This window comes from Hemitrygon akajei, chromosome 12 (genome assembly GCF_048418815.1).
Source record: "Hemitrygon akajei chromosome 12, sHemAka1.3, whole genome shotgun sequence".
Taxonomy (NCBI): Eukaryota; Metazoa; Chordata; class Chondrichthyes; order Myliobatiformes; family Dasyatidae; genus Hemitrygon; species Hemitrygon akajei.
Genome location: NC_133135.1, coordinates 63,299,525 through 63,313,948, shown reverse-complemented (window position 1 = coordinate 63,313,948; position 14,424 = coordinate 63,299,525). Strand labels below are relative to the sequence as shown.

The window sequence follows — 14,424 nt, the reverse complement described above, 5'->3', positions numbered from 1 at the left end:
AAGGTCATATGTTGTTGGGCTGTCTCAGGTCTTTGTCTGACCACATGAGCAGGAGGCACAAGGTCTGGTCAGTTGACGCACTCAGAGTTGGAACCACAATGTCCCGTCACTGGTTAATCTGGGGATCGATTCTGAAGATCAAAGCTTGAAGGTCAATCAGAAGTTGCAGACTAATGGCTGAAGCATGGAGCTAAAATGAGGAAATTCTTTCCACCATTAGATTGGAATCTTTACCTGTAAACAATGGAAGTATGCTGGCCAGTGTATGCACCAAACTTTGAGGTGAGTGGTCCTGGGTTCGATTGCGTGAGCATTGAGCTAGCAACTCAGCCTCTTGAAAAAACAGACAATAAAATGATAAAGAAACAGCAATGTTGCCACCCGATGCCTCACAAGGTGCAAAAAGAGGAACAACAGCACCACTAGAAGCACACTTCGCAAGTTTCAGTAGAGAGATGGATGAATAAATTCATAATTAGACCTGTGGGGGAAAAGCATGTGTGCCATATGAAAAACCCGTCTCTGATGTGGTAGATGACTACAAAACAAACCAATGAATCTTCATAGCCTAGTCATTCTTTCTGCTTTTAATTTCTGTATTTCTGCTTGGTAAAGCATCCCTATTATGCTGCCTTCATAAGTACAATTTTGAGGTTACTTCAAACAATCTGAACATCCTCTACATAGCACCATCCAGAGACAGAGAAGCAGTTTCAGCGACAGGTTACTATCGATGCAATGCTCCTCAGACAGGATGAAGAGGTCAATACTCCCCAATGCCATTAGGCTTTACAATTCTACCGCCAGGACTTAAGAACTTTTTAAAAGCTATTATTAATGCTTTTTGAGATAGTGATTTAGATGCATATGAGATTTTTTTTACTGAGTTAAGTATTGTATGTAATTAGTTTTGCTACAACAAGTGTATGGGACATTGGAAAAAAGTTGAATTTCCCCATGGGGATGAATAAAGTATCTATCTATCTATGTTTTTTTTAAAATGCAATTCCTTCCTTGCCCACCTAATCGTTTTTTTTAATCTGATGTACATGTCTATACTCTTGGAGTTTATGTACGTGTTGTGCATTTATCCGAAGATTAGTTCCTCTGTGATATTCTTGTGTAAATTTAAGCTGACACAGGTTGAAAGTACAACTGGTACGTCTCCAACTGTTATTTATATGGATCGGGGAGGCTAACCTTTTACATTCCATGTGTCAATTTTTTCACGCATGAGTTCAGATGTGCCATATAAGTCTTGTACCCCCATTCAATTCTTGTAAAATATGTTAATATAGACATATTTAGCATTTTTACATGATGTATTGATTTAATATAAAAACAAGATAAACATTACTTACCTTAATGAGACTTTTAACAAATATATTTTGTCTTCTTCTGATTTCTTCCTTTTTCTTAATGACATATTCTTTTCGTAACTCAGACCCAAGCACTAGCTTCTATTCCTTCTATTTCAGTCTGATGTTGTGTTTTATAGTGTCTATTAAGATCATGTCTTCTATTATGTGAGAAAGTGTTTTCACAAACAATGCACAATGGTTTTCCTGATTGACCCGCTATAAATAAGAACTCATTTTCCCACTGTTCATTGAATTCACGCTTACTATCACTTTCTGCTTTTCCTTTGCTCATTTTCTTTTGCACTGTGATGTGTAACTGAATGTAAAAACAAGGCTTAATTTTCAAAAAAGTACAAAACTGCAAGTGTTCACAAAGGACGAACAAAACACAACTCGGTAGCACATGAGTGTCAATTGTAAATTGGCTAGCAAAAACCTGTGACGCATCGCTGGTGCAGACGCCTGGCACTTCAGGATCAAAAAAGTATCAAACTTCTATTGAACAGTTATGGAACGACTGCAGAACAAAAGTCCTTCTTTCCTAGTTTGACTCATTGAACATTTTTAAAGATTGAAGACAGATTAATGTGAAAGAAGATAACATTCGCCAAAAGATGTGCACGAAATAATAAAATCACTAAAAATAATTGTTAAGTTTTAGATTTATTCTCAGTAAAACCCATTTCTAGCTCGAAGATACTTAAATTCCTGTTATAGATTTTTTTTCCTACTGATCGGTTTTTGGTTAATACTTTTTGCATGAGTAGGCTTACTTTTTAAATTATTATCACTGGGGTGCAATGCACCTCTTCTAACCATCCAATGTGCCACGTTTGGCACATGTGCCATAGGTTGGCCATCTGTGATATGTATAGAAGCCAAAAGTTCTATAGTACAAAAGAGTTGGTAGTTCTGGCCAACATTCTTTCCTTATGTTGTCAAAAAATTGAATTCCATTCATCTCATTTGCAAAATTGGTGATCATGTTGTCACATATTAGCTGTAGATTTACTTTTCAGTTATAAAAATAACAATTGGTTGCAAATTGCACGTGAAGATAGCATCTAAGAGATGATTTTTAAATCACCATGTTAAGGCACAGAAAGGTAATCAGTTTTTTTTTTCCATTTTTGCAGGTAAAGCATTTGATATTACGTATGTAAGACTGAAATTCCATACAAGTCGACCTGAGAGCTTTGCTATTTATAAGCGTACAAGTGAAGATGGACCTTGGATACCTTACCAGTATTATAGCGGATCTTGTGAAAAAACCTACCACAAAATGAATCGTGGGTTTATCCGAACTGGAGATGATGAACAACAGGCACTGTGCACAGATGAATTTAGTGATATATCTCCCCTCACTGGAGGAAATGTAGCCTTTTCTACTCTGGAAGGGAGGCCTAGTGCTTACAACTTTGACAATAGTCCTGTACTACAGGTAATTAAAAAATACATATTTCTTGTATATATAGAATGATTTGTACTACTTGATATACCTTAAAAGGTGTGACCTTAAATATAATAATAGAAATGATTGTCCTAATGATTAAGAGTTTACCATCTAATTTTAAGTGCTTCATATTGTGAGTATTGTTTCAATGCTCATTTCCTCGGAGTAAGTTATTCCATCCCTCTCTTGAAAGATTTGACCTGTGCTGAACTCTGGTTTCACAAGCAGCTCGGTAATTGTGCAGGCATAAACACTGGCTACTTTCAGGCTGTTACACCACCAGAGGTGATGCAGGTTATTCTGATACAGGTTGCATTCAAAATGCACACAAGTCATCCATAGTGAAAACGCATTATTGCTTCGAAATAAATTGAAGTCTTCCCTGATTTTGTATCCTTGTGGAGATTCTTTCTCCCCCCGTTGTTCATTCACAGGGTGCATTAACGTTATTGGCACAGGATGGGCTATGTGATTTTTATGCTTTCTATTTGCTTTGCTTAGAAATTAGTGTTTCTACATATTACTTGGGTTGGGTGGAATGTTAATTATGATGCAAATAGAAATAATAGGTACAAAGCTACATCAGATTAATGATTTAGATTAGAACAGCACTGCAGATGTTGAAAACATAAAATTAAAAAGGAAAGTTTGGAACTATTAAGTATTTCAGTTAACCCATTGGAAAGAAACTGAGCTCGTGGTTCAGGTTAATGACTTGTGGGCAGCAAGGTCCTTGATCTGAAATCAATTTTTTGTAATTCAAGAGGAAGACGATTTGACACATATTTCTGTATGAATTACTGCCTGAATGCTGGCCAGTGGTGTAGTGGCATCTGCTCTGGGCTTCGATGCAAGTGGTCCTGGGTTCGAATCCGGCCAGCTCCTTGCATTCTTTCCATCCATGCTGGGTTGAGTATCGAGCTAGAAACTCAACTCGGCCGTGTAAAAATAAAGATTTTTTAAAAAGCTAAAGAAATGGCAAGGTAATAAAATGTTCTGTTGCTATCATTAGCTGGATAATGTATATATTCATTCATTTTACTTGTGTATACTGTTAGGATAATTAGTGAAATGGAAGAATTATAACTAGTGTATGTAGAGAGATATGACATGAGTAGATATTGAAACAGATGTTTCTGACTTATGCAGAAATTGATATACAGGCCGTTTTTGAGAACAGAAGCCTCACAGAACTGCCTGTACTTCTAGAACATAGAACATAGAAACCTACAGCACATTACAGGCCCTTCAGCCCACAATGTTGTGTGAACATGTAACCTACTCTAGAAACTGCCTAGAATTTCCCTACCACATAGCCCTCTATTTTTCTACCACAAAGACCCTTGATCACTTAATTCAGTTAAATAAGTTCATAAATTTCTCATTATGACACAGGAGCATTAAAAATGCCCTGAAGGTAATACCTCCTAAATCAGACTGGATTTTTAGAATTCTACTTTCTTATTAGTCCTTGGTCAAGGTGTCAAATCTATTTTATTTACTGTACAGTCCTGAACATTTTTTAAATCCCTCTCGATCATCTTAAAAGCAAAATGATTCAAGAGATTCAGGAATGTTTAATGTAATTTCCAGTACACAAATGTAAAGGAGAACAAAATAGTAGTTAAACACTACAGTTAAACCAGTGCAGCACAGAATAAACACGATAAGATAAGGAACATAATAATAAAAAAGCATACAATCAATAGAAATACATAAGATAAGCTTAAATGTCTAGACAGTTGATGCTTCTGGAGGGCAAGGGCACTGACAGGAGCACTAGTGAATATTTCAGTTTGTAGATCTTTGCTTCAATTTTTGTGCTTTTCCTCATGTTGTAAAACATCGAAAACTTCAGTTGTGTGTTGCAATCCTTTGTTTCATTAATTCTTGCTTGGGGACAATGATGGAATTGTGACCTGATTTGCATTTGAAAACACTTGGTTAGACTTGAGATTTTTTTTAAAACTTGTTGGCTGTGTTTTATTTGTTTTCTGTTTGTGTTTGTATCATTGTTCTAGTTTCCAGACAGGAAATGGCAACTTCCAGCATGGAAAAATAGTGTGGAGCAGTTGATGTTAACACCTACATTTAATGAGTCATGAAATCTCAGGCTATTTTACCCAAGTGGAAAATCCTAGTGTTGTTCCAGATCATTCTGCTTCTAATCACCAGTGGTCCTTGTAGTTCTGATTCACAAACAGCTCTTAAAACATTGCAGTCATTTTAAAAGAACTAACAACATCACTTGACTGTGATCACAACGCAGTTCTCACTTTCTTTTGTCATTTGGCTTTGTACTGACACCCACTGCTCCCACTCAGTCACTGACCAGGGTTACAGCCGACTCCCATGGACCCTCTCCCTCACCTCCCCTGCAGCTTTGCAAGCTACTTTTGTCTCCTTTTCTGGTATGACAGATCTCTGACTCGGAACCATGATCATGTTTATCTTTGCACAGATGCAGTTTGCCTTACTATCTCCCATTTTCTGTGATCGTTTTCAACGTTTCTGTTTAAGGCTGCACTCTTAAAAAGGCAATAATCTGCTGATGGCCAGCATAGGGTTAACTTTACTACTTGGTTGTGCCCTGCGCAGCATCTGCTTATTAGAGGAGTGTACTTTCTGAGTCACAGTATGGTGAGGCTCTGTTTTTGTAAAAAAAAGCACAAGATAGGGTGAGTGATAATTTAACCCTCAGTACATTAGAGGTATTATAATACGTTTATTGCTTTTGCTTTAAAGAGATGGAAACCTGCCATCTTCTGCAAGCAATTTAGTTGAGTTATAAACTGGGAGGCTTGTTTACAATAAATATTCTTCATGATGTACGAAAGCCAGCTGCTACTGCAGGAATGAAAATGTCAGAACAAGTTTCGGACATTGACTTTCTTGTTAATGTAAGGGTCATAGAGGCATATTATTTCCATCTTAAACTGTACTCCCTTTAATAGATTCTGATTTCAGAATGTATTTTTCACTAGGTGAAAGCAATGCAGTAAAAATCTGTGATGGATGGTTTTGAATTGTGCTCTCGAGCAAAGTTTCCTTTTATTTCCTTAAAGTCTATGACACGTTTACAATGACATTTTCTGCATTGTACAATTCTTTTCACTTTCCATTACACCCTTGCATTATAAGGCTGCAAAATAGGTAACAAAGTAGGGAATACACTTTTGTTTCTGGCAGTTTGATGCGAGTGAATTTATGAAAAGTATAACTTTATTGTACTTTTATATTTATATTCAAGTACTTTTATACTTTCATATTCAATCTTTAAAAAAAAGTAATGGAGTGATTATTCAATCAAACAAGGATATATTTATTTAGTGCATTTCTTCATCTCTGGACATGCCAAAAGTTGTCATAGTCAGTTTTGAATTTCAAGTGCATATACAGCAGCCAATTTGTGGGGACCGAATTCCCATAACTAGGAATATAATGACTAGAATATAAGTTCAAATGCTTTTGAGGTTACCCAGATGGAATATAAGGTATTGCTTTTCCAACCTGAGGGTTGCCTTATTGTGACAGTAGATGAGGCCATGGACTGACATGTTGGAATGGGAAGTGGAATTGAAATGGGTGGCCATTGGAAGATCCACTTTTTCTGGCGGACGGAGAGTAGATGCTCAGCGAAGCACTTTCCCAATCTGCGTTGGGTCTCACCGATACACAGGAGGTTTCTAGTTTAATTGCATGAAGACATAGTTCATTAGAACAGACAGTCGGCTGCCAGCCAGAGGGTAGGCTATACTAAACCTGGTATTGACTCATTGTGCAGACACCCTTGTGCAGAAGCAATTGCTGTTTTTGGATTATGCATTCAGATTGCAAGAGAGTTTAATGAATTGAAGGCTAGTATTTTAATTTCAAATAAGCATTATTGTAGGGGTATGAAGGCAGTGCTACCTAAAATGAATGGTTAAGTTAGTTTAAATGATTGATCATATTTTATGTAGTGGTAGATATTTTAGGAGGATCTTTGAAGAAGAGGAGAATCCACCCTCTATGGATAACCAGTGAAGATGAAGGTGGTAATGAACGAGCATTGAATGATACAAAAATAGGTCAGCTGATTTGACTATATTTATTTATAACAGAATGACTAATTAGATAAGGGTGGGGGAAAAACAATGTACATCTGGCCATAGAATTCCTATGAGTACGTTCTTTTAAAAAAAGAGTTAATCAAGTGAGTGTTAGTCCTATGAAAAGTGAGTCTGTAAAATTTATTAATGGAAATCAAAAGGATCGGATGAAGATTAGAGAATTAATGTAATATGTCAGAAATTAATTGAGAAAAAGTCATGAAAGTTATGGAAGTGATACTGAATAAATTCATGGAGTTTTGGGGATAAATCTGGGTCCTCATGAATGCCATCTTCTGATCTTAAAGTGGCCAGTAAGATAGTTGATATGTTGGTATTATTTCCCAATATTCCTTATGTTAGAGTAGGATTTCTTTAGATTGTAAAATAGCAAATTTGGCCATTTTATTCAAAAAGGAAGAGAGAAAGCAAAAAAAATTGGGTCATCTGGTTGGCATATGTCATAGGGGAGTGTTTGAAGCTATCATTAAAGACTTCAAAAGTTTGGTCAATGCCCTGGTATAATTAGGCAATCCCAACATAGTTTTGTGAAAGGGAAATAATGTTTGATCAATTCTTTGGAGCTCCATGAAGTAAAGTGCTGAGGATAAAGGGGAATCAGTTCATGTAGTATGCTTAGATTTTTTAAAAGCTTTTATTGAGGTAGAGAATAAAATATTATTGTATAGCAGCTAACATATGATAGAGAAAATCTGCAGTTGCTTGAAATCCAAGTTACACACACATAATGCTGCAGGAATTCACCAGGCCAGGCAGCATCTATGGAAAAGAGTATGTCTTGATGAAAGATCTCGGCCCAAAATGTTGACTACTCTTTTCCATAGGTGCTGCCTGGCCTGTTGAATTCCTCTAGCATATGATAGAAGGTTGGCTAGCTAGCGGGAAATAGAAGAAGTATTTGTTGGTCGTAAGTAATAAGAGGTATGTCCCAGGGATGAGTACAGTAATTTCATCACAATTTATGTAAGTGACTTGGAGGAAGGCATTGAAAGTATGATTGTAAAATCTGCTGATGACATAATAAGCATTTTGCCTCAGTGGTGAGAGACGGCAGAGTGTTAATGGAGTGAGATCTGGTATCCATGCACATAGTTTGCAAACAAAAAAGTACTTTGCACATAATACATGTAATTAGGAAAGGTAACACAATTTTATTGCGAATTGCGAGGTGAATTTAATACATAAATTGGGAAGAATTTTACTCGTTTACATTGCTGAGCTCATAATCTGGAGTACTATACATAATACTGGCCTCCCTATTTGAGGAGGAATGTTAACCATTTGGAAGCTATTAAGAGATGGTTCATCATACTGTTAGCGGAATGGCGAGTTGCTTTGAGAGGAAAAATTGGATAGGCCTGGCTAGAATTTGCTGAAGGTTAGAAAACAGGAGATTTGATTGAAATAATCTAGAGCACATTGTCAAATGCAGAGGTTCTTGTGGGAGAGCTGAGGGTCACCTATTTAAGACCAAATGAGCCACAGATTTATGTTTGAGTTTGGAACCTTTGGTGGTGGAAGGCAAGTCTTTTAATGCTAAGTGGAATTAGATACATTCTTGATATGCAAAAGAATGGAAGATTAACCTTGGGTATGCAGGAATTTAGTGTTGTGGCTACAGTCAAAGCAGTTGTGATCATCATTTTAAATGAATATTGGAGGGCTGGGCGACCTATACCAGCTGCTAAATGGTATGTTTGAAATAAAAGGAACACCTATTAAAGTGACTGTATTGTATTTTCAATTCAAATATAACACTTGAAAACAAAATCTGTATGGTTACAGATGTGATGCATTGGTTACAGGGGTAGAATATTACATTTGAATAAAATGATCCACTGAGGAGGAGCTAAAGGAAGAGAGAAATTATGGTATATGAAGATTTGAGTAGCTGGAGTTGGTGTATTTTGTGCATTAATTAGTGTGCTCTATTTGGGGGATGTAAGTATAGGTTTCCCCCGCTATCTGAAGGTAGAGAGTTCCTATGAAACTGTTTGTAAGCTGAAATGGCGTAAAGCGAAGAAGCTATTACCATTAATTTATATGGGAAAACTTATGAACGTTCCCAGACCCAAAAAATAACCTACCAAATCAAACAAAATAACACATAAAACCTAAAATAACATGAACATATAGTAAAAGCAGGAATGATATGATAACTACACAGCCTATATAAAGTAGAAATATTGTATGTACGGTGTAGTTTCACTTATCAAAATCTGGAAGACAGCGAGCCAAAATCAATTTGGAGAAGGAAAAAATCGGCACGTACATGCATGCACACTTACACACCTACGTACGTACATGCCTACGCACGTACACATATGCGCACACAACTGCCTGCACAAGGCTTCACAGTCATGGTAATCTTTCTCAGGGTAAACACACATATAAAGCGGGCGTCTTTTTTTGTAAAAGCAAAAATCCTCTTTGGATAGCGAAAACAGGTACTAATGTAGGTCTTTCATAACAGCGAACTGTCGTAAAGCGAACGTTTGAAAAACGGGGGCTGCCTGTACTATGGATGATGAGCAGTCCTACTTCTTTCTTTCAGTAATGGAGAGGATGCAGAAACCATGCTGTTGGTTCTTTACTTTTCATATATAAGTATATCTGTTTCAAAATATTCCATAAATTTCAAGAGTGTGTTATACATGAGCATTCTGTGTTAGAAAGGTTTTTGGAATTAAATGGCATTTATACTGTTGGGCTCAGAAGAGAAAGGGGCTTACGAGGCGAGCTGTAGTGATAGAGGGTTTGTTGGTTAGAGGAGCAGAAAGCAGGTTCTGTGGATGAGAATGAGATTCCTGGATGGGGTATTGCCTTCTGTGTGCCAGGGTCAGGGGCATCTCAGATTGAATCCACACCTTTGTTAAATGGGAGGGTGAGCAGCCAGAGGTTATAGTTCAAGTCGGTACCAATAACATGGGTAGGAGGGGGTGACAAGGTCCTGCCAAGTGTATTCAGGGAGTTAGGCGTTAAGGTAAAGGATAGACAGACAGACAGACATACTTTATTGATCCCGAGGGAAACTGGGTTTTGTTACAGTTGCACCAACCAAGAATAGTGTAGAAATATAGCAATATAAAACCATAAATAATTAAATAATAATAAGTAAGTTATTCCAAGTGGAAATAAGTCCAGGACCAGCCTATTGGCTCAGGGTGTCTGACACTCCGAGGGAGGAGTTGTAAAGTTTGATGGCCAGGCAGGAATGACTTCCTATGACGCTCTGTGTTGCATTTCGGTGGAATGAGTCAATGGTTGAACTACTCCTGTGCCTAACCAGTACATTATGGAGTGGATGGGAGACATTGTCCAAGATGGCATGCAACTTGGACAGCATCCTCTTTTCAGACACCACCGTCAGAGAGTCCAATTCCATCCCCACAACATCACTGGCCTTACGAATGAGTTTGTTGATTCTGTTGGTGTCTGCTACCGTCAGCCTGCTGCCCCAGCACACAACAGCAAACATGATGGCACTGGTCACCACAGACTCGTAGAACATCCTCAGCATTGTCCGGCAGATGTTAAAGGACCAGTCTCCTCAGGAAGTAGAGACAGCTGTGACCATTCTTGTAGACAGCCTTAGTGTTCTTTGACCAGTCCAGTTTATTGTCAGTTCATATCCCCAGGTATTTGTAATCCTCCACCATGTCCACATTGACCCCTTGGATGGAAATAGGAGTCATCGGTGCCTTAGCCCTCCTCAGGACCTCCAGAGTTGTGATCTCAGGATTGCTACCCATACTATGTGCTAGTGAAGCCAGAAATAGGAAGATCATATGGTTTCACATATGGCTAAGGAGAAGATTCAGTTGCTTGGCATTCAAGATGAAGTAGTAAATTGGATTAATTATTGGCTTTGTGGAAGAAGCCAGAGAGTAATTGTAGATGATTGCCTGTCTGAAGGGTTGTGACTAGTAGAGTGCTGGAAGGATTGGTGCTGAGTCCATTGTTGTCTGTCATCTATATCAACGATCTAGATGACATCAAGATTGGGGGTATAGCGGACAGTGAGGAAGACTATCAAAGCTTGCAGTGGAATCTGGACCAACTGTAAAAATGGGCTGAAAATAGCAGATGGAGTGTAATGCAGACAAGATTGAGGTGTTGTGCTTTGGGAGGGACAAGCCAGGGTAGGTCTTGCACGGTGAGGGTAAGGCACTGACGAGAGTGATAGAACAGAGGGATCTGGGAATACAGATCCATAGTTCCTTGAAAGTGACAACACAGGTGGATAGGATCATGAAGAAAGGTTTTGGTACATTGGCCTTTATAAAACAATGTACTGTTATCAAGTAGCACTCACATCAATGGTGATGTAGTGCTTTGAGAAATTGGTTATGGCTAGAATCAACTCATGCCTGAGCAAGGACCTGGACCCATTGTAATTTGCCTTTTGTTACAATAGGTCTACAGGTGATACAATCTCATTGGCTCTTCTCATGGCTTTGGATCACCTGGACAATACTAATACTTCCATCAGGCTCAGCGTTTAACACAATCATTTCTACGGTTCCAAAGCCTGGGCCTCTACCTCCCTCTGCAACTGGATCCTCAACTTGCTGGAAGACCATAGCCTGTGCAGATCATAATTAACATCTCCACTTCACTGATAATCAATACTGATGTTCCTCAAGGATGTGAGCTTAGCTCGCTGTTCTACCCCCCTCTATACCCATGACTGTGTGACTAGGTGCAGCTGAAATACCATCTATAAATTTGCTGACAACACCTCTATTTTTGGCAGAATTTCAGATGGTGATGAGAAGGCATACAGAATGAGATAGATCAGCAGGTTGAGTGGTGTCAAAGCAACGACCTTGCCCTCAGTGTCAGTATGACGAACGAATTGATTGTGGACTTAAGAAAGGGGTAAGATGGAGAAACACACACCAGCCATTAAGGGATCAGAAGTGGAAAGAGTAAGCAGTTTCAAATCCTGGGTGTCAACATCTCTGAATATCTATCCAGGCCAAGTTGAGAGCCTATGGTATTACAGGAAAGTTACTAACATGGTTAGAGCATTGGCTGATTGGAAGGAGACAGCGAGTGGGAATAGAACATAGGATAGTACAGCACATTACAGGCCCTTTGGCCCACAATGTTGTGCCGACCCTCAAACCCTGCATCCCATATAACCCTCCACCTTAAATTCCTTCATATACCTGTCTAGTAGTCTTTTAAACTTCACTGGTGTATTTGCCTCCACCACTGACTCAGGCAGTGCATTCCACACACCAACCACTCTCTGAGTGAAAAACCTTCCTCTAATATCCCCCTTGAACTTCCCTCCCCTTACCTTAAAGCCATGTCCTCTTGTACTGAGCAGTAGTGCCCTGGGGAAGAGACTCTGGCTGTCCACTGTCTATTCCTCTTAATATCTTGTACACCTCTATCATGTCTCCTCTCATTCTCCTTCTCTCCAAAGAATAAAGCCCTAGCTCCCTTAATCTCTGATCATAATCCATACTATCTAAACCAGGCAGCATCCTGGTAAATCTCCTCTGTACCCTTTCCAATGCTTTCACATCCTTCCTATAGTCAGGCGACCAGAACTGGACACAGTACTCCAAGTGTGGCGTAACCAAAGTTTTATAGAGCTGCATCATTACATCACGTCTCTTAAACTCTATCCCTCGACTTATGAAAGCAAACACCCCATAAGCTTTCTTAACTACCCTATCTACCTGTGAGGCAACTTTCAGGGATCTGTGGACATGTACCCCCAGATCCCTCTGCTCCTCCACACTACCAAGTATCCTGCCATTTACTTTGTACTCTGCCTTGGAGTTTGTCATTCCAAAGTGTACCACCTCACACTTCTCTGGGTTGAACTCCATCTGCCACTTCTCAGCCCACTTCTGCATCCTATCAATGTCTCTCTGCAATCTTCGACAATCCTCTACACTATCTACAACACCACCAACCTTTGTGTCGTCTGCAAACTTGCCATCCCACCCTTCTACCCCCACATCCAATTCATTAACAAAAATCACGAAAAGTAGAGGTCCCAGAACCGATCCTTGTGGGACACCAGTAGTCACAATCCTCCAATCTGAATGTACTCCCTCCACCACGACCCTCTGCCTTCTGCAGGCAAGCCAATTCTGAATCCACCTGGCCAAACTTCCCTGGATCCCATGCCTTCTGACTTTCTGAATAAGCCTATCGTGTGGAACCTTGTCTAATGCCTTACTAAAATCCATGTAGATCACATCCACTGCACTACCTTTATCTATATTCCTAGTTACCTCCTCAAAGAACTCTATCAGGCTTGTTAGGCACGAGCTGCCCTTCACAAAGCCATGCTTTCTGTCCCTGATCAGACCATGATTCTCTAAATGCCCATAGATCCTATCCCTAAGAATCTTTTCCAACAACTTTCCCAACACAGATGTAAGGCTCACTGGTCTATAATTACCTGGACTATCCCTACTACCTTTTTTGAACAAGGGGACAACATTCGCCTCCCTCCAATCCTCCGGTACCATTCCTGTGGACAACGAGGACATAAAGATCCTAGCCAGAGGTTCAGCAATCTCTTCCCTTGCCTCGTGGAGCAGCCTGGGGAATATTCCATCAGGCCCCAGGGATTTATCCGTCCTAATGTATTTTAACAACTCCAACACCTCCTCTCCCTTAATATCAACATGCCCCAGAACATCAACCTCACTCATATTGTCCTCACCGTCATCAAGTTCCCTCACAGTGGTGAATACCGAAGAGAAGTATTTATTGAGGACCTCGCTCACTTCCACAGCCTCCAGGCACATCTTCCCACTTTTATCTCTAATCGGTCCTACCTTCACTCCTGTCATCCTTTTGCTCTTCACATAATTGAAGAATGCCTTGGGGTTTTCCTTTACCCTACTCGCCAAGGCCTTCTCATGCCCCCTTCTTGCTCTTCTCAGCTCCTTCTTAAGCTCCTTTCTTGCTACCCTATATTCCTCAATAGACCCATCTGATCCTTGCTTCCTAAACCTCATGTATGCTGCCTTCTTCCACCTGACTAGATTTTCCACCTCACTTGTCACCCATGGTTCCTTCACCCTACCATTCTTTATCTTCCTCACAGGGACAAATTTATCCCTAACATCCTGCAAGAGATCCTTAAACATTGACCACATGTCCATAGTACATTTCCCTGCAAAAACATCATCCCAATTCACACCCGCAAGTTCTAGCCTTATAGCCTCATAATTTGCCCTTCCCCAATTAAAAATTTTCCTGTCCTCTCTGATTCTATCTTTTTCCATGATAATACTAAAGGCCAGGGTGCGGTGATTACTGTCCCCCAGATGCTCACCCACTGACAGATCTGTGATCTGACCTGGTTCGTTACCTAATACTACATCTAGTATGGCATTCCTTCTAATCGGCCTGTCAACATACTGTGACAGGAATCCATCCTGGACACACTTAACAAACTCTGCCCCATCTAAACCCTTGGAACTAATCAAGTGCCAATCAATATTAGGGAAGTTAATGT

The 14,424-nt window shown here is 39.5% G+C and overlaps 1 protein-coding gene across 1 annotated transcript in view; it reads left to right on the top strand.

The window, feature by feature from the left end:
* Positions 1-14,424, top strand: part of lamc1 (laminin, gamma 1) — a 243,335-nt gene that overhangs the window by 106,234 nt on the left and 122,677 nt on the right. The window contains exon 2 of the mRNA XM_073063281.1: positions 2,498-2,802. Coding sequence (XP_072919382.1) covers positions 2,498-2,802 — 305 coding nt within the window. The remainder of the gene's footprint in view (positions 1-2,497; positions 2,803-14,424) is intronic.